We start from the raw sequence: 20,552 nt of genomic DNA on the forward strand, positions 1-20,552 counted from the left end.
TCAGGACCTTTGGAAGAGCAGTCAGTGCTGTTAACCACTGAGCCATCTCTCTAGCCCTGGCAGTTGGCCTTTTTGTCTGCTCATTTGCAAGTATATTTGGAGTTGTTCTGAGCAGTTGTGTGCAGGTGTGAGCCATCAGAACCACATGTGCTTGTGCACAAGCAGTCGTGTAGTGTGCTCTGGGTGTCCAGGCTGTGTCTGCGGGTGTGACTTTGGTCTGGATTGGAATCTGAGTAACTCTGGTTTTGTGCAAGTTCTATGCATGTAAGGGGAGGGCTTAGGGCTTCCCTGCCCAGGTGTGTGGCGCGCCCACTGCCCAGCTCCAGGGGCACCATTCAGTAAGTACACTGTGTGAATTGCTTCTGGGAGCCTGCAGCCCCTGTGGGCGGGCGTCTGTCAGGAAATGAGTGTGCAGGTGGAGGCGGTCTTCCTTTAGGAATGCATACATCCATGTGGGTGGAGGCTTGTCTGGGAAAAGGAGTTCAGGGGCAGTTGTGTCCCTGGGGACAGGTTAAACTGTTTGTTGAAGTGTGTGTGTGTGTGTGTGTGTGTGTGTGTGTGTGTGTAAGCATTTGGTGTCTGACTGCATTCAGTGTCTGGGTTTGAGGACAGTGTGTCTCAAGGCATTTGTGTGGTATGGAGTATCTTTCTATCTGGCCATGTCCCTGGATGAGTTGTGTCCTCACTGAGATTCTAGGGCCTCTGTGCCTCCCCTCAGCAGCCTTCTCTGAGTCCTGCTGAGGCCCATGGGCTCCGATGCCCCTTTAACGCCCCCCCACCCCCAACACCACCTGACTTCAAGTGCAGCCTCCAGTACCGCAGTGAGCGAGCGCGGGCGCACACAGACCAGTGCACACACAGAGCCCTAAGCCTCTCAGCACAGTTTGCTTCCCAGGGCACTTACCCTGCCTGTCCTCATGGGCACAAGCCCCCCACTGCCTCCTGCCTCTGCTGCAGAGGGACTCATCAGGACCAGGGGCTGGCAGAGGATGTAACCAGGGCTGCTGCTGGGAGCGCGGAGGGGAAGGGGGCCCCCAGTCCTGCTGGGCTGGCCCAGGCCCCTCCGCGGCTCCCCTTGGACCTTGTCCCCTCCTCCCCAGCTGCTCCCCTTCATTGCCCCCGGCCCCCAGGAACCACTGACCCAGGGACTCGGCCAAACCTACCTTATCTGTGTGCCAGCCCAGAGCTAAGCTTCCATCATGCCTCTGGTTGACTTCTTCTGTGAGACCTGCTCCAAGCCCTGGCTGGTGGGCTGGTGGGACCAGGTAGGGGGATGCAGGGTCAGGGGCGGGGGGCACAACTTCCATCAGGGACCTCTGATCTTATGGGACGGGCTTGGCTTCAGCTATGTTCATGTGTGGCTGAGCCATATAAATGCGTGGTGGCCTCTGTGTGACCCATGGCCGGGTGTGGATGGCAGAGTCTGCGTGTGAGTGTGTATTTGGGTGTCTTTCTGGCTGGGTGTGACTGACCTGTATCTGGATGTGCATGTGTTTGCAATAACTGGGCATCCTACCTGGTCCTGAAATGTGTCGGGGCATATTTGTTACATGCAGTGCTACCTGATGTTTCTGGGGGTATGTGACCCCCAAATGTCAATGACTGACTTAATTGGGATGTGTACCTTTGATTGGTGGATTTGAGCATCTGAGCTTTGCGATGCTAGATAGACTGAAGGCAATTGTGATTATGTGCAGTTATGTGAGTGTGTCTGTGTGTCTGTGTCCAGGGTCTCTGGGTAGTACTGAGAAAAGTGACACCCCAATCTTCAGTGTGGCTCACCCCTCCTGTCTGCCCCCCCCACCTTGCCCATAAAAGAGTGTGTCCCTGCTGTGGGGTGCTGGGGGTGGGGAGCGAATGCCCTTTCTGCTCCAAGCCCAATGTCACAGAAGACACCTATGTGAAAGGACATGGGGGGGACCCAGGAGGGGACCCCCAAACCCATTTGTGGACATATTCCACCCAATGTACATTATCTACCTCTCTGAGGATGGAGGAGGGGGGAGTTTGCTGGGAACCCCCTCCCCGAGGTGATGGGACTATAATTTCCTAGGCTCACTCGGTCCTGGTGTCTAGCCAAACCCTCGCCTCTCCTCCCAGAGCTTGGATACTGTGAGACCTTGCAGTTTGGGCTGGGCTAGCTGACAGACCCTCATCCTTCCCCTCCCATCTCCACGCCTGAATTGAGGTCATGTTTGGCAACACCTAGGCCATGGTGGAGGGAGGTAGCTCTGGGAAGGTAAGGGTTAAGGGGCCTCAGGCTTGCCCCCCCCTTTCCTGGGCTCAGCAGCTGGTTGGAAGGGGAGTTGCTAAGGAGACTCCCATCACCATGGCAACGGGAGTCTCCTGGTGTGCTATTGGTTCTGTGGTCAACCGGAGCCCCTCCCCTCCACAGGTGCCCCTTGCATTACTCTTTGGAGGAGGGGGTCCTTTTCCTTTCCTGGGAATCCCCTCCTCCCAAGCTTAGGGGAGCCCCTCCTCCAGAGCCAACAGGACAGGAGAAGCTAATTCCACTCCTCAAGCAGCCTAATTGGGGCTCTGAGTAGAAAATTTGTGGGCCTGTAGGAATTTGCTGGGAAGGGCTCTCATGTATGCATGTTCATATGTACCCCATCATGGTGCCTATCACCCATTCTTTTTTGACTCCTCAGTTCAAAAGGATGCTGAACCGTGAACTCACACACCTGTCGGAAATGAGCAGGTCAGGAAACCAGGTCTCAGAGTACATTTCCAACACATTCCTGGGTGAGTGCAGGGCAGCAGGTGAGAGGGGTGGTGGGGCATTGGGTCAAGGGTCATGTGTTCAAGAGCTGCTCATTTGTGAGCCCATTTGTGAAGCCCACTCAATTTCTGTGGAGCCCAATTTATAAGTATATCTCAGCCCAGGGAGATTGCTCTGTTACTAAAGTGTTGACCTCAGACGTATAAGGACTTGAGTTGGAATCCCTAGCACCCAGAGAAAAGGCCAGGCACCATGTCGTACACCCATAATCAAGCTCAGAGTAGAAGAAAACATTAGCTAGGCAATATAGCCAAATCTGTGAGCCCGGGTTCAATACTTAAGGTAGAGCTAGCCGTGGGGACACACACCCTTAACTCCAGCACTGGGAAGCATCTCTGCAAATTTGAGACTAGCCTGGTCTACATAGCAAGTTCCAGGACACCTAGGCTACATATGTCTCAAAGAAAGAAAAAGGAAAAAGTAATCAAGATGGGCGGTATTGGAACAACAACGGGGCTTAGCTCTGTCCTGCACATGTGCGCATGTGCACACGCAGAAAGTAAAACAGAAGATAAAAAGAAGATAAAAATCTCCACAGAGATTCAATAGAATTCTTACTCACTTTTCATTTATTTATTTATTTATTTATTTATTTATTCATTTAGTCAGATTTTGCTGTGTAGCTCTGGAACTAGATATGTGGACCAGGCTCAAACAGATTTTTTTTTTTTTTCGAGACAGGGTTTCTCTGTGTAGCCCTGGCTGTCCTGGAACTCACTCTGTAAACCAGGCTGACCTCGAACTCAGAAATCCGCCTGCCTCTGCCTCCCAAGTGCTGGGATTCAAGGTGTGCGCCACCACTGCCCAGCCTCAAACAGAATTTTTAAACTCTGAAGAGACTCCAGGCAGTGTGCAGGAAGGTTGTCCAATGGGTAGAGCACTGGCTTACATGCACAAGCCCTGAGGTCTCTTACCAAGCATAATATAAACCCACCCTGATGGCACAGGCCTGACGTCCCAGCACTCTGGGGAAGCAGAGGAAGAAGTCCAAGGTCACGGTGCTCTACAGAGCTGGTTAGAAGTCTTCTGGCTAAGAAAGACCCTGTTTCAAACTAAACCACCCACCTCCGCCGCATCCCCCACACACATATGGACAAAGAGCAGGGTGTGTTGGCACACTCCTCTGATCTTTGTTCTCAGAATGTTAAGTCTGAGAATTGTAAATTTAAGGACAATCTGGGCTGCATAGTGAGATGCTGTCTCAAGAAGTCAAAATAAAATAAATTGAACATTTCTTTCACACAGCCTTTAATCTTGATGGTCAGGAGCAGAAGCAGGGAGATCTCTGTGTGTGCAAGGCCAACATGCTCTATAGATAAAATTCCAGCCCAGCCAAGGATATACAGTCAGACCCTATCTAAGAAACAAGTAAAACCAAGGTGGAAGTAGGGGATTGATACCCAAGATTGCCCTCTGACCCCTGCCTCTGTGTTGTGGCACATGCACACACATATATGCGCACACACACACAAATGCATAATGTTTAAAAATTAATAAAAGAGAGACAGTGTGGTGGCATATGCCATTCATCATGACACTCAGGAGACAAGGCAGGCAGATCTCAGAATTCTAGCCAGTCATAATGATTCCCTGTCTTGAAAAACAAAACAAAATAGAACAACAACAACAAATCAATAAAAGACCAAGGGTAGTGGTGCACACCTTTAATCTCAGCACTCAGGAGGCAGAGGCAGGCAGATCTCTGAGTTCAAAGCTAGCCTGGTCTACATATTGATTTCTAGGACAGCCAGGACTACACAGAGAAACCCTGTCTTGAAATACCAAGGTGGGGAACAAGTCAATAAAATGCAGGGGTGGGGGAAGCTCTAAAAAGATGCCCAGTGGCTAAGAGTAAATTCAGCTTGAGTTCCATGTACACACACCAGACAGCTCACAACTACCCGGAACTCCAGTTTCATAGCATCTGATGCTCCTTTCTGGCCTCTCAGAGTATCTGCATGCTCATACAGATAGGTATTTCTGTCACGAAAAAGAAACTTTATGTGAGGTGGTGAAGCATACCTCCAAAATCCCAGCAGTTAAAGGCTGAGGCAGGAAAATCTCAAGTTCCAGGTGAACCCAGACGGCATGATGAGACCGTGTCAAAAAATGTTTGAAGATTGGGAGATGCAGAGTTTTAAGCCTCCCTCCAATAGGGAGGTTGTGGTATGTCTTAGAATTCTGAGGATGCAGCCAGTGGGATGGTTGCATGCAAATTAGGTCCTTCAAGGTCATAATGGGGTCAGCCCAGCTGGTTCTCAGAAGCCTTTGAAAGCTTAAGAAAAGAGTCTCTGGGGCTGCTCCTCAGGCTGAAGGGTGCCAAGGGGCGGGGGTCATGGATCCAGAGACCTCCCTTCCCTCCCATCTACCAACGATGTCCCCTCCCACCGCTACCCTCAGCCATCCTAGTGATATCTTCCCTGGCCAAGAAGGTCCCCTCACTGTCCAGAGTCAGCAGCAGCAACTTACTTGGGGGTCTTCACCCCACATCCTCATGTCTCATACCATGTTGTGGCCCAAACTGGGCACCAGTCTGAGGGTACTCCATAGTCCAGGACCATCCCTAAGACCCCCACTCCAGCCCACCACCGCCCAGAAAACTTCTTACATGTGTCCCAGATTCCAGCCTCAGAAAAGAGACCAGCATTACCCTCAGAAGGATGACCTCATATCAAGTGAGATATCTCAGGACAGCACCACAGTCTCAGGGATGTGGGGCAGCCTCCTGGAAAGGGCCCCTCATGTTTCTTACCTGATCTTTGACAGACAAGCAGCACGAAGTAGAGATCCCATCACCCACGCCTCGACAGCGAGCCTTCCAGCAGCCCCCGCCATCAGTGGTGCGACAGTCCCAGCCCATGTCTCAGATCACAGGGCTGAAAAAGCTGGTACACACCGGAAGCTTGAACACCAATATCCCACGATTTGGAGTCAAGACAGATCAAGAAGACCTCTTAGCACAAGTAGGTGTGGGGAGGGGGTCTCAGCAGGGGCAGCGTTGTCTGGGAGGTATCTGTCAAAGGGCCCAGGCTTTGGGGCTCATCCATCCCAGTCCTGGGATGCAGATTCTGACCTGTGGGTGGAAGGAAAGGATGGTCAGAAAATGGACTCCAAGCTTGATTCAACAGGGCCCTGGATTTAGACAGCCATTCATTCTAACACACTGTGGCCAGCCCTGGTACAGCCCCCCTTTAATCAGTGTTATTAACTGAGTGTGTAATGTATTTCGAGGAGACCAGCATTCCTTCCCCGACCCCAACACAACTGAGGTCTCATGAGCAGGTTGGCTTAAAGTCTGACCTAGGTCTGGGAATCAACCTGGCATACTTATGGTCCCAGAGTCCCTTCCCAGCACCACATAAACCCAGAGCGGTGGCCTGTGATCCTAGCACTGGGCAGGTAGAAGCAGGAGATGAGGCATCCGTGATCATCCTCCACCACAGAGTAAGTTTAAGGCCAGCATGGCCTGCAGAAGATCCATCACAGAACAAGATGGCTGGTGCTAGGCGGTCGCTCAGTATTTGACCTGAGTTCAGATCCCCATTGCCCACATCAAAAGTTATGCCAGTGTTGGGTAAGGACAGGACAGGGTGATCCCTGGGGCTCACTGGGCAGCCAATATAGCCAAACTGGTGAGCTCCTAGTTCACTAGGAACTCTGTCTTAAAAAATAAGGAGCCTGGGGCCAGCAAGCACTTGCCACCAAGCCTGATAACCTGAGTTCAATCCCCAGGACACACATACTAGGAAGAGAAAAGCAACAACCCCTAGTTGTCCTTTGACCTCCACACATGTGATCACACACACACACACACACACACACACACACACACACGTAAGGAGCTAGAGAGATGCCTCAGCCATTAAGAGTGCTTGCTGCTCTTACAAAGGTATCCAGTTCAGTTCCCAGCATCCATGATGGGGAGGCCAGGGGCTCACAGCTGTGGGTAATTTCAGCTCCAGGAATGGAATGCATCTTCTGGCCTTATGCACAAATGATATACAGAGATATACATACACGTAAAAAAAATTAATATTTTTAAAGAATTTTAAAAAGAAAGATTGGGGCTGGAGAGATGGCTCAGTGGTTAAGAGCACTGACTGCTCTTCCAGAGGTCCTGAGTTCAAGTCCCAGCAACCACATGGTGGCTCACAGCCATCTTTAATGGGATCTGATGCCCTCTTCTGGTGTGTCTGAAGAGAGCAATGGTGTACTCATATACATAAAATAAATAAATCTTAAAAAAAAAAAAGACTACACAGAGAAACCCTGTCTCGAAAAAAAAAAAAAAACCAAAAACAAAAAATCTTAAGTTGACCTCTGATCTCTATAGATATGCGTACCTCCACATAGGAACATACACATAAAAAGATAGTAGTCTGTCTTAAAGTCCATGACTCTGGCCCATGCTTTTAATCCCAGCATGAGGGAGGCAGAGGCAGGTAGATGGGTGAGTTCCAGGACTACAAAGAGAAACCCAGTCTGAGGAGGGGGGTGCTGGAGAGATGGTTCAGTGGTTAAGAGCACTAGCTACTCTTCCAAAGGTTCTGAGTTCAAATCCCAGCAACTACATGGTAGCTTGTGACCCATCTGCAATAGGATCTGATGGTCTCTCTTGCGTGCAGGCATACATGCAAATAGAGCACTCATGTACATGAGATAAATATGTTTTTTTAAGTTTAAAAGAGTCCATGCATTTGAACACATTTTGTGAGCAGTAATGAGACCCAGAGTCGTAGGAAGTGGCCTTCATGTCCCTGGGCCATGCAGGCTCCTGACCTCTCACTCCCATCACTGCCAGGAACTGGAGAACTTGAGCAAGTGGGGCCTGAACATCTTCTGTGTGTCAGAGTACGCCGGAGGCCGCTCTCTCAGCTGTATCATGTATACAATATTCCAGGTGATGGGGCAAACAGAGCTGGCTGGGGTCCAGGGGGCGGGGGCAGGGTCCTTGGAGGGTCAGCAGGAGTCACTGCTTTGTCTCTGTTGGCTCCCAGGAGCGGGACCTACTGAAGAAATTTCACATCCCTGTGGACACCATGATGACCTACATGCTGACCCTGGAGGACCACTACCATGCTGACGTGGCCTACCACAACAGCCTGCACGCAGCCGATGTGCTGCAGTCGACACACGTGCTGCTGGCCACGCCTGCACTGGATGTGAGTGCCCGCCACCTCCCCTGTCACCACCTTCTCCTCCCATTTGTCCCTCAATCTCTAACCCATTTCTCTGATCTTGTCTTTTCTTTGTTTGGGAGTACTGTTGCCTATGTGTAGAGGTCAGAGAACGTTTGGAACCAAATCTTTTCTGCCTTTTTACCATGTAAATCCAGGAACCAGACTCAGGTTGCCTGGCTTGGTGGCAAGTTCCTTTACCCAGTGAGCCACCTTGCTAGTGTCTGTATTGCACATAGTGTGTATGTGTAAGGGGGCGGGGCATGTATGTGTGAGCCATGGGGCATGTGCGAGGTCAGAGAGCACTCCTGTGTGTTTTACCTTCCCTTTTTACCTTGTTTAAAGTCAGGATCTCACGTGTTGCCACATACCCCAGACTAGCTGACCTAAGGGCTTCCCAGGCGCCTCCTGTCTGGCTCCCGTCTCATTGTAGGAATATTGGGGTCACAGATGTACACTGTGGCTTTTTCACATGGGTTCTGGGGATTCAAACTCATGTCTTCATATTTACATGACCAGTGCCTTAGCCACTGAGCCACCTCTCCAGCATACCCTTTTTTATTTTGAGATTGTCTCATTGTGTGGCCCTAGCTGACCTGGGACTCAGTCTATAAACCAGGCTGGTGACTAACTCTTGTAGACACCTGCCTGCCTCTGACTCCTGAATGCTGAGAGTAACACCTTCATTTTTAAAACAGGGTCTATGGCCTGGGCCACTGAGTAGGAAAGATTGTCCAGGGGCCCCAGAGATTGACCCCTCTCCTGCCCCAGAGCTGAAATTGCAAGAGCAGCCCATCGGGCCTGGCTTTTTGATGTGGGCTGCGGGTTTGAAGCTCAGGTCCTGACGCTTGCATAGCAAGCAAGTGCTTTACTGGTTCAGCTGTCATCGGCCCAGACACTACCTCTTATCTTTCTCTTCCCTCATCTTTCTGGAATCCCATCTTCTTCCTCATCTCTGTCTGTGCTGTCCGATTTGTGTCAGACTCTGCCTCTCTCTCACTTCTCCTTGCCCCCAGGCCGTGTTCACAGACCTGGAGATTCTTGCTGCCCTCTTCGCTGCTGCCATCCACGATGTGGACCACCCTGGCGTCTCCAACCAGTTCCTAATCAACACCAGTGAGTGGCTTTTCAGGGGGGAGACAGTCAGACTCAGGGTGTGGCCATTTGACCCAGAAGCAACATCTGGTTGAATGGAGGTGGAAATAGCCCACCAAGCTGGGATGAGAGAATGGAGCTGGTCTAGCTGCGGCTGGGGCTGGTCAGGATGAAGGAAGAGCCAGTTGTGTTGTAGAGATTTGACCACCTTGGCTAGGGGAGGGGCTAGCAAGACTAGCTTTGGGGCTTAATATACAGATGGGAAACAATCTGCCTGAGAACCTGGTTAATGGGGTGTGACATTAAACCAACTGAGCTAAGGGTGGGGCCAGCCAGGCGGGGCTTGTGAGGATGGGATGGGCCAGCTAGGTTAGGGTTGAGGTCAGCCAGAGGAGGAAAAGTGGAGCAGGAACAGTCTAGACGCCTGACGCTTGGATTATGGTGATGTACTTCTGCACCGCTGTGGCGGAGGAGGGAGCTGGGACTGGTCAGACTGAGGATGGAGCCAATTGCAGACTGGGAGCGCACGGGGAGGGACATGGTACCCTGGTGGTACCACGTGGTACTCCGCAGATTCGGAGCTGGCGTTGATGTACAACGATGAGTCTGTGCTTGAGAACCACCACCTGGCTGTGGGATTCAAGCTACTGCAAGAAGAGAACTGCGACATCTTCCAGAACCTCAGCAAACGCCAGCGGCAGAGCCTGCGCAAGATGGTCATCGACATGGTGGGCGGGGCCAGTGCGGTGGGCGGGGCTTGGTGGGCGGGGCGGGCCTTAAGAACTCGGCAGTTTGGCAGAGGAAAATAATTCTAGGGCCAGGGTAGGTGACACAGATAGTTGATGACTGGGGGAGGGTGGGCAAGCTTTCGCCCCTTTACTTGATATACCTTGCCTTCAGGTGCTGGCCACAGACATGTCCAAGCACATGACCCTCCTGGCTGACCTGAAGACTATGGTGGAGACGAAGAAAGTGACCAGCTCTGGAGTTCTCTTGCTGGACAACTATTCTGATCGTATCCAGGTGCCCCAGATGCCCTCTTCCTCGTTCTTGACTGCCCCTCCTCCCTGTGTCACATTCCCTTATGTCTCTTTGTCAACCTCTTCCGTCTTTCCCCAGCCCTGAGGTGCCCCATCCAGCTTCTCTCACCACCCACCCATCTGCCTCAGATGTCTCTCACCTCTCTCCATTTCCCTCACACTTCTCGCCTCAGCTTTTTCCTTCACTCCAATTCATCTGCCTAGCACACACACACACGCACACACACACAGATATACATACACACACACATTCACACAAACAGATATACACACACATACACACACTACACACACAGACACACACACTACACACAGATAACACACATACACATACACACAGATACACACACACAGAGATACACACACATTCACACATACAAACACATGGTTGGGAGTTAGGAAAACCTTAGGCATGCCGGGCAGTGGTGGCGCACGCATGTAATCCCAGCACTTGGGAGGCAGAGGCAGGTGGATTTCTGAGTTCGAGGCCAGCCTGGTCTACAGAGTGAGTTCCAGGACAGCCAGGGCTACACAGAGAAACCCTGTCTCGACCTCCCCCCTCCAAAAAAAAAGAAAGAAAACCTTAGGCCTATTGAGTGCCCATAATCTCAGCATTCTAAAAGTAGAGACGGGAAGATGACCGCAAGTCTGAAACCAGCTGAGACTTTGTTTGGAGACCCTTCTTAAAAAGCCAAGTAAAACCAGTAAAAACTAAACCTGAGTGTGATGTTGCATGTCTGCATCCCCAGCACTCAGAAGATGAGGTCATCCATCGTTACATAGCAAGTGCAAGGCCAGTCTGGGCTGTAGGAGACCCTGTCTCATAAAAAAGACAGACAGAGACAGTGGCCCCACAGACTGGGATTCCACCAGGCCTCTGAAGGTCCCCCTCCTATCCTCACCAGGTCCTCAGGAACATGGTGCACTGTGCGGACCTCAGCAACCCCACCAAGCCCCTGGAGTTGTACCGGCAATGGACCGACCGCATCATGGCCGAGTTCTTCCAGCAAGGTGACCGAGAACGGGAACGAGGAATGGAGATTAGCCCTATGTGCGACAAGCACACAGCGTCTGTGGAGAAGTCTCAGGTAGGGGTACAGGGCCCCCTGGGCCCGAGCACAGGCGTGATTTGGCCCACTTCTCCAGGGTAACAAGCTCCTTTGTTTTCAGGGTTCTCTGGGGGCCAGAAGTTAGTTACTGTTTGGTGATGTGATCATCTGAAGCAGGTCACTCTCGTCTTGCAGGCTCATGTTCACAGATCTCTGGCTATTCCACCTCCCATGGCAGCAGTCTGCTGCAACCCTAGGCAGTTTTAAAAACAATATTTTGTGTGTTGGGAGGGGGGTGGTTTTAGTTTTTTGTTTTACATTTGAGCCTTGAACTTGCTATAGCCAAGGATAAATTTGAATCTCTGGTCTTCCTGCCCTGTCTCTAGGACTGGATCCCAGGCCCTCACCTCCACACCTAGTTTATGTGGTCTGTGAGTGAAGCACAAAGCCTCCTGCACTCTAGGCAAGCAAGCTCTGCTCGCCAAACTACAGCCCAGTTCCCCCTTATCTTCTTTTTTTTTTAAAATAAGTTGTGTTGTTAATCTTACTGGGCAAATAAAAGACCATAACTTTTTAAGCAAGCCTTATTAAATACTGGCCAGTATTTAATACTGGGCTTCTCAGGGTATGGCACCAAATTACATTAGAGATTTATACAGGCAAAACCCATAAGGCTATGTAGCTTTTGCCTTTGTCCAGACTGGAGCAAGCATTGGTCCTGATGAGCTTCACACCTATGTACTTCTCACCCACATGTGATCAGCCAGATCCCTTGCAGTTGGGCAAGCAAGCTTGTTTACAGAAGTAAAAATACGTGGCTTGTTGTATTACATGACTAGCAGCTCCCAACGGTCTAAGAAGGTATCTGTCCCTGGACGAGCGGGGCTTACAGATCAGAGTCATTCTTGTTTTATAGGTCTGTTAAGCAGTCATTTAAACTTAAAACATAACTTGAGCCCTCACAGTATCAGTATATACCTATGTCTATACTGGGCAAGTGACACACTGCTCTTCACACTGAAGCAGGAGGCACGTTTAGCCTAAACATTGGGGGCAAGCTTGGCATCTTGACAGGATTCTGTCTGTGGGTCAAGGCTTAGCAGGTGAAGGTGCTTGACACATGAAAAGAGAGAAATGATCCCACAAGATTCCTCCAAATTCACACTCATGCCAACATTCACACTCATGCCAACATTCACACTCATGCCAAAGCACATATGTGTCCCCAAAATAAATTAAAATTTAATAAAAATGTTTTTGGGCTTTTTGTTTTTTTTGATTTTTAGGCTAGGATTTACCATGTATTTCTACCTAACCTGGAGCTTACTGTGTAGACCAGGCTGGCCCAGAACTCAGAGATCTGCCTGCCTCAGCTTCCAGTATTGGAATTAAAGGCCAAGTATGTTCTTGGGAGGTCGGGATAGGGCTGGAAAGATACTTGTTCTCCCAAAGCACCTGGGGCCACCCACGTGGCAGCTCACAACTGTCTGTAGCTCTTCTAGTTTCAGGACTCCAACTTCCTCATCTGTCCTCTTTGGACATAAGGCATCAACATGGTGTACATACATACATACATACATGCATACACACACATATACACACGCACACACGCACACACACACAAAGGCAAACATTCATACACTTAAAATTAAATAAACTGGATGGTAGTGGCACGCCTTAATCCCAGCATTGGTGAGGCAGAGGCAGGTGGATTGCTGAGTTCAAGGTCAGCCTGGTCAACAGAGCAAGTTCCAGGACAGCCAGGGCTACACAGAGAAACCTTATCTCAAAGAACCAAACAAACAAATAAGAAGCAGCAGCAGGCAAGATCTCTGGGAGTACAGGACTATCCTGGTCTACATAGTGAGTTCTGGGCCAGCCATGACTATACAATGAGAGTGTCTCAAATTAAAAAATCACCAGTTGATATATATGGAACTATTTTTAATGTGTTTGGGTTTAATGTGTGTGTGTGTGTGTGTGTATGTGTGTGTGTGCGTGCGCGCGTGCTCACCCAGTGCCTGTAGAGGCCAGAAGAGGGCATCAGATTCCTTGGAACTGGAGTAACAGATGGTTGTGAACCACCATGTGGATTCTGGAAACTGAGCTTCTATTGTCTGCAAGAACTAGTGTTCTTGACTACTAAGCCCTCTTTTCCAGCCCCAGTATGGGATATATCAAGTGTTTTCTCACTGTAGATTAGGCTAACCTTGAACTTGTGGTAATCCTACTGCCTCAGCCTCCTGACTGCTTCAATTATAGGCATGCACCATCCCATACGGTTTTCTTGTTGTTTTGGGATAGTGTTTCCTTGTAGTCAGAGCTGGCCTCAAACTCGCGCTGTAGGATAATCTTGAACTCTTGATTCTCCTCTGTCGACCCAGGCAGTGCTAGGATTGCAGGCAGCACACCACACTCAACCTTTCCCACGTGTTTTATTGTTATCTTGTTGTTATTTTATCTTTTTGGGACAGGGACTGTGCTATAGCACTGCCTAGCCTGGAACTTACTATGTAGACCAAGCTGGCCTTGGACTCACAGAGACCTGCCTGCCTCTGCTGTGAGTAAAGGCATGTTTAACCACATCCAGAAGTTGTTGGGTTTTTGTTTTGATTTTTTTTTTTCATGTCAGGGTTTTCACATGTAGTCCTGGCTATCCTTGAACTCTCTGTAGACCCAGGCTAGTGTAAAAGTCAGAGATCACCTGCCTCTGCCTCCCGAGTGCTGGGATTAACGATATACTGCCATGCCTGGCAGCAGCAGTTACTGTGAGCATCTTGTCTCATTTGTTTTTCTCATGCTACTTGAGCAAGTTTAAAGAAGCAAATTTTGTGGGTTAGAAGGTGGAAGTTGTGTGTGTGTGTGTACACCACAGGTGTACACATATGCCAAGGCCAGAATTCAACCTCAGACATCTTCAGGACAGCCCCCTTGTTTGTTCAGTGAGCTTTTGTTATTGTTGTTGTTCTAATACTTAATTCTGGGGGAACATTCTTTTTTTAAAAGATCTATTTATTTTATGGATATGAGTACACCGTGGCTGTCTTCAGACACACCAGAAGAGGACATCGATCCCATTACAGATGGTTGTGAGCCACCATGTGCGTGCTGGGAATTGAACTCAGGACCTCTGGAAGAGCAGTCAATGCTCTTAACCGCTGAGCCATCTCTCCAGCTCTGTTTCTGTTGTGTTTTGTTTTTAATGATGTTTTACTTTTTTATGTATATGATGGTTTTGCTTGAATGTATATGTTTTCCTGGTGTCCATGGAGGCCAGAATAAAGTGTCAGATAACCTAGAACTGGATTTATAGGCAGATAGGAGCTTCATTGTGAGTGCTGGGAATTGAACCCTAGTAGAGTAGCCAGTTTTCTTAACAGCTTAACCATCTCTCTAGCCCAGTTGGTTGGTTGGTTGGTTGGTTAGTTGGTTGGTTTTGGGTTTTGAGACAAGTGTTTCTCAGGCCCTGACTGTCCTGGAACTTAGCTTTTAGACTAGACTATCCTTGAACTCAGAGATCTGCCCACCTCTGCTTCCTAAGTACTGGGATTAAAAACATGAGCCATTTCCTTCTGGCTGTTTGATTTTTGGTTTTGGTTTTTGTTTGTTCCGCTGGTGAGTTTGGGGGTATGTTGTTTTGTTGTTTTGATGACAGGCTTTTAAGACCCTAGGCTGGTCTCAAACTCAGGAATGACTGAACATCCAAGTCCTCTTGCCTTGGCTTGCCAAGTGCTTGCACTGTAGGCTGCACCAGCCGAATGTTAGGCAAAAGAGCCGCCTGCCAATCAACTGCACTACGTACCCAGGCCATTAGAGGATTGTCTTTTCTTTTAAAGATTTATTTATTTATTATATATGAATACACTGTAGCTGTCTTCAGACACACCAGAAGAGGGCATCAGATCTCATTACAGATGGTTGTGAGCCACCATGTGGTTGCTGGGATTTGAACTCAGGACCTCTGGAAGTGCAGTCAGTGCTCTTAACCACTGAGCCATCTCTCCAGCCCTAGAAGATTGTTTTTAATTGAGTAGACCCTTCTGCTCGCTTCACCAAGCTGCTTGTTTAGACCCCATTCCTCTCTTCTAGGTGGGCTTCATCGACTACATTGTTCACCCATTGTGGGAAACGTGGGCTGATCTAGTCCACCCTGATGCCCAAGACATCCTGGACACGCTGGAAGACAACCGGGATTGGTACCACAGTGCCATCCGGCAGAGTCCTTCCCCAACCCTGGAAGAGGAGCCAGGAGAGCTTGGCGATCCGGCCCCGCCTGACAAGTTCCAATTTGAGCTCACCTTAGAGGAAGAGGAGGAAGAGGATTCATTGGAGGCTCCAGGATTGTCTACCACTGAGGAAACTTTCTTGGCTCCAGAGGATACCAGAGCTCAGGCTATGGAACAGTCAAAGGTCGAAGGCCAGAGCGCTGCAGTGGTGGAGGCGGCAGAGAGTTTGAGGCAGAAGACAGCCTCTGCATGTGGTGCTTCTGAGGAGTCCGTGGAGGCTGCGGGCTGTTCCTTCAGCCCTGGAACCCCTGTTCTGCCTGACTTGAGGACCCTATCCCCCGCAGAGGAGGCCCCGGGCCTCCTGGGCCTCCCCTCCACGGCGGCAGAGGTGGAGGCCCCAAGAGACCGTCTGGCTGCCACGAGGGCTTATTCTGCCTGCTCTGGGACATCAGAAGACATCTTTGCTCCAAGCAGGTGGGGGTCAGGTGGAGACCCTGCCTGATCCCGTTTCTGTTCACCCTTGGGTCCTCCCTCCTCCCACGCTCGCCACTCACCACAGACCACCTCAACGACGCCTGGCCCTCCTGAGAAAAAAGAAAACAGAAAAGTGGGTTTTTTTTCTCTTTTCTTTTTTTCACCCTTCTCTCCCTGCCCTTGCCCACAGGGCCTTTTTGTTGAGGTGGGGTATGGGGAGCCAGGAACTGAAGTCCCCAAAAAAAGGGATTTTATTTTTTTGAATTTTAATTGTAACGTTTTTAGAAAAAGAACAAAAAGAAAAAAAAAAGAATGAAACACATCAGCTGTAGATGCTCCCCCTCCCCATGCCTGGGCACGCCTCCTTCCCTCTGCACCCCGCCCCCTGTGCCTGGGCACGCCTCCTTCCCTCTGCACCCCACCATCAACCTCACGTCTAAGGCGCCATCCTCCTGCCTCTTTTGAGACTTGCTCCTTGAAAGTCAATCCTAGGTGTGGCACTTCCTTTTGGGCCATTCTGAGGTTCAGAGGGAGTCTATAACCCAATTGGGAATAGCTACCGGGAGATGCTGTCCCAGGAGAGGCTGTCCCAGGAGAGGCTGATCCAAAGCGGGCCTCTCTCTGGCTCACTGTCCTCTACCACAAAGTCTTCCATGTCTCTTCTCTCTCTCTGTTTTCTGTCTTTTTTTTTTTGTACACTCTGGCCATGTGGTTGAAAAGGTGGTCAGATGGGCTGTTGCTGTACGTTCCAGGGACTCTTGGTTTCTCCCCGTCCACCAGCCTCAGCCTGGGGTCCCAAGTCTCAGTTCCCTTCTCCGGATGCCATCTTCCTGGTCCACTTTGGGTCACTTTGAATTATCTCCATTGGAGGAAGGGGGCTCTGTTCATACGCACAAACACATCCTCCTGCCAGCTGCTTCTTCCTCTTGTTTCTGCCTTAAAGATCCCTGTGGCCATAGATGAAGTCTCCATGGCTCCCTCCTGCTCCCCGGGTCCTCCCTTCCAACATAAACACTCCTTTCCCAGCATCCACTCACCCACCCTTCAGCCCGTCACTCTGCTCCCCTACACCAACTTTCATTGCCCTAGGAGGAAGCAATAATGGTGTGTACCACATCCTCCGTCCTGGGCAGCCCTCTCCCCACCTTACTGAGCCCCACCTCCCCCACCCCCCAGCCACAGGCAGTCCCTAAGCAATACAGATAGAGCAAGGCCATTTTCTCCAAGCCATGGGGGTGAGGGGACTTTTAAAAAGGAATGAACCCATTTCCCCCTGCCACATGGAACCGATCTGCAGCAGGGCAGTGGGGGGCTATCATTCCTTGCCTGCCCTGTTACATCTCTGTACACGGTACTGTAGCCCCACTCCAATCCCTCCCCAGCTATCCCTGCCTAACCCACTCCCCCAACCCCCGATGCTTACAGAGTTTTGGTTTGTTTATTAAGCAAGAATAGTTTCTGTCCTAGCTGGTGATGAGAACGTGCCTCCCTCCTTTCCATGTGTGGGTTTTGTACATACTGTAAGGTTATATAAATTATTCTACTGAGACAAAAGGAAACAGTGAACTTGTCTTTCCCTGGCTGACCCCATTGGGAAGGTGAGGAAGGGGTTCTCCAGTGAGAGTCACACCTTCCTGCTGTATCATAATAGCTGTACCATGTTCCCTGAATGCAGGGTGGACACGCTGTCAGTTCATGGGAAGTTGTGTCATAACTGAGGAGGGATGAGGGTTGGGCATAGCTTGCTCCCTGTTCTCATCCTTCACGAGCCTAGGGTGGGGTACGAGAGCTGGCCAGACCCCTGACCCTCAGTCAGGGGTCCTTCTGCCATGGTGAGTGCAGGACCCAATGAGCTGCCTACATGTTGTCCACACTGACAGTTGATCAATTGGTCTGTGGATTGACAATCAGTCCTCCAGTCTTGTCCCTAATTAAAGCGAGGCTGTTACCGGTGCTTCCGGCAGACGGCTGATACGACTTCATTCGTTTCCTGAGATTTTTGTTTTGGTTTTTGATGTTTTTTTTTCCTACATGTTAAAATGTTTTATTTTGGGGTTCAGGGCACACATCAGAGGAGAACTTGAGAGATGTAGTTCCCTTTTACCGTGTGAATCCAGTGAATTAGACTCAGGTTGTCAACACAGGCGACAAAGCACCTTTACCTGCCGAGCTATCTCACCTGTCCTATTCTCCAAAACCTGGGTCTCATGTAACCCAAACTTGTGCTGTGCCGGCCTCACGCTTGCTGTAAGCTGAGGCTGGCCTTGAACTCTGGAATTGCAGGTGTGTGCCACCATGCCTGGCTGTTATTCATTCACTCATGTTGAGACATAGTCTTACTGTGTAGGATTGATGACTTGAAGTCTGGTATCTGGACTCTTTTCTTTCTTTTTCTTGTGTGTGTGTGTGTGTGTGTGTGTGTGTGTGTGTGTGTGTGTCCCCTGGTTCAAGGTTTTTAGTTCAGAACAGTCTTGAATGCATGATCCTCCTGCCTCTACCAAGTGCTAGGATGATAGGCCTGGATATCCACACTGAGTCTATGCAGAGCTGAGGCTGGATCCCAGGACTTACTACATGCTAGGCAAGTGCTCTGCCAACCGGAAGTAGCCCCATACCCAAGTGGCATATTGTGTCCATAGCCCCTAAGCAGGCAGTCTTCCTACACACGTTTAAAAACACAGCTGGGATTAATTAGGAAGAGGTTTTCTTTTACAGTTGACTATCATATATGTAACGGGCACACGTCATGCCGTGAAGCATGTTTAGAGGACAGAGGGCAGCTCTGGAGGGAATTCTCTCCTGCCCTTACTTGGCTTAGGAGGTGAGTCCCTCTCACACACGAGCCATCTCACCAACACAGGGAATTTTCGATTGTCTGCTTGGTTTGGTTTTGTCTCATTTTGTTTTGTTTTGAGATAGGATTTCTCTTACACTGCTCTGGCTGTCCTGGGAAACTCTATGTAGACCAGGCTGGCCTCAAACCCACAGAGACCCTGCGTAATCTCTTTTTTTTTTAACTGATTTTTATGTATATAATTGTTTTCTAAAGATTTATTTTTATTTTTATGTTCCTGACTGTGTGCCCAGATGCATGCATGTCCCTGTACTGTGTGAGTGCAGTGCTGAGGAAGACCAGAAGAGGGCATCGGAACCTCTGGAACTGGAACTACAGATAGTTATGAGGTGCTAGTGGGCCCTGGGAACTGAGCCCAGGTCCTCTGCAAGAGCAGCAGATGTTCTTAACCACTGAGCCATCTTTCTGGCTAGTCTGGAACTCATATGTAAAACAGGCTTCTTTCAAACCCAGAGATTTCCTCTGTGTCTGCTCTGGGACTAAAGCTGTGTACCACCACACTGAACATAGATTTGGGTTCTTACTTAAAAGGTGTTTACGTTACCTTTATTTAGTATCGGGGTGTGTGGTGAGTGAAGGGTGTACACACCATGGTATATGAACAACATTTAGAAGTTGGTTCTCTCCTTCCTCCATGTGAATTCTGAGATAGAATCAGGCATCAGGCTTGGCAGCAAGGGTCTTGACCTGCAGACTCCTAGCTACAGCATGAAGGCGGTCTAATGGTAGAGGTTATGTGACTGAGTGGTGGGTGATGGCACATGCCTTTAGTCCCAGAAGGGACGGGCAGATCTCTGAGTTTGAGGCCAGCCTGGTCTACAGAGTTCCAGGACAGCAAAGGCTACACAGAGGAACCCTGTCTCCAAAAAAAAAAAAAAAAGGAAAAAGAAGAAAGAGGGATAGAACCAGGCATGGTGGCTCACTCCCTTAATCCTAACACTCAGTAGACAAAGGTAGATGAATTGGATCAGGGCCATCCTGGTCTACATAGTGAGTTCCAGGCCAGGCTGATCTACGTAGAAAGAGAACCTCTGTCTGGAAAGAAAAAAAAAAGAAAAGAAATGAAGGTGGTGGCTCAGGCCTTTAATCCCAGTACTCAGGCAGCAGAGACAGGCCTGGTCTACAAGAGTGAGTTCTAGGACAGCCAGAACTGCACATAGAAACCCTGTCTTTAAAAAGAAAACAAACAAAAAAAGAAGAAAAAGAGGAGGAGAAACAAGAAAGGCATTAGACTGGGCTGGGCCCACGGTTCAGCAGTCGAGCCAGTGACTCGGCTACCCAGTGAGGCTAGGGGTATGACTCAGAAAGAGCGGCCTAGAATTCTATGAGAGGTGGCTTGACAGTACAGTCTCTTTCCTACCTGGCTTCTGTTCTACCCTAGCACCACAATAAACAAAGACTTTCAGAGTTCAAGGCCAGCCTAGTTGGTCTTGTTTGGGCAAGTTTTAGATCACCTAGAGTTCCATAGTAAAACCCTACCTCAGAAAAGTGATGTCTCATTTGAGGCTAGCCTGGTCTACAGAGTGAGTTCCAGGACAGCCAGGGCTACACAGAGAAACCCTGTCTGGAAACAATAAGAACAACAACAACAAAAATCCAAAACAACAAAAGTAATGTTCCTGAGCTTCAGTTGTCCCATCTATGGGACGGAAGAGGAGGAGCATGGCTGATTGGGAAAGCTTGCATTTCCTGGATCAAGTCCTAGCACAGCATACCAAATATGTGTAATGGCATTGTCAAGATTGAGGGTGCCCTAGAACCTAGTGAAACCTTTGACACATACACACACACTTTAGTAGAACTATAAAGCCTTTCTGGCCTAGAACTTAGCCCAGACCAGGGTAGCCTGAAAGTC

General features: G+C 49.5%; 1 protein-coding gene across 1 annotated transcript in view; it reads left to right on the forward strand.

The window, feature by feature from the left end:
* The window catches only part of LOC114618127 (cAMP-specific 3',5'-cyclic phosphodiesterase 4A), a 30,980-nt gene extending 13,155 nt beyond the window's left edge, over positions 1-17,825 (forward strand). Inside the window, exons 7-15 of the mRNA XM_028763775.1 lie at positions 2,652-2,745; positions 5,549-5,745; positions 7,584-7,682; positions 7,780-7,944; positions 8,976-9,075; positions 9,628-9,782; positions 9,955-10,077; positions 11,000-11,182; positions 15,233-17,825. Of these exons, the coding sequence (XP_028619608.1) occupies positions 2,652-2,745; positions 5,549-5,745; positions 7,584-7,682; positions 7,780-7,944; positions 8,976-9,075; positions 9,628-9,782; positions 9,955-10,077; positions 11,000-11,182; positions 15,233-15,871 (1,755 nt within the window). The 3' untranslated portion in view covers positions 15,872-17,825. The remainder of the gene's footprint in view (positions 1-2,651; positions 2,746-5,548; positions 5,746-7,583; positions 7,683-7,779; positions 7,945-8,975; positions 9,076-9,627; positions 9,783-9,954; positions 10,078-10,999; positions 11,183-15,232) is intronic.
* Positions 17,826-20,552: the final 2,727 nt, after the last annotated feature.

This window comes from Grammomys surdaster, unplaced genomic scaffold (assembly GCF_004785775.1).
Source record: "Grammomys surdaster isolate TR1022 unplaced genomic scaffold, NIH_TR_1.0 140, whole genome shotgun sequence".
Classification (NCBI taxonomy): Eukaryota; Metazoa; Chordata; class Mammalia; order Rodentia; family Muridae; genus Grammomys; species Grammomys surdaster.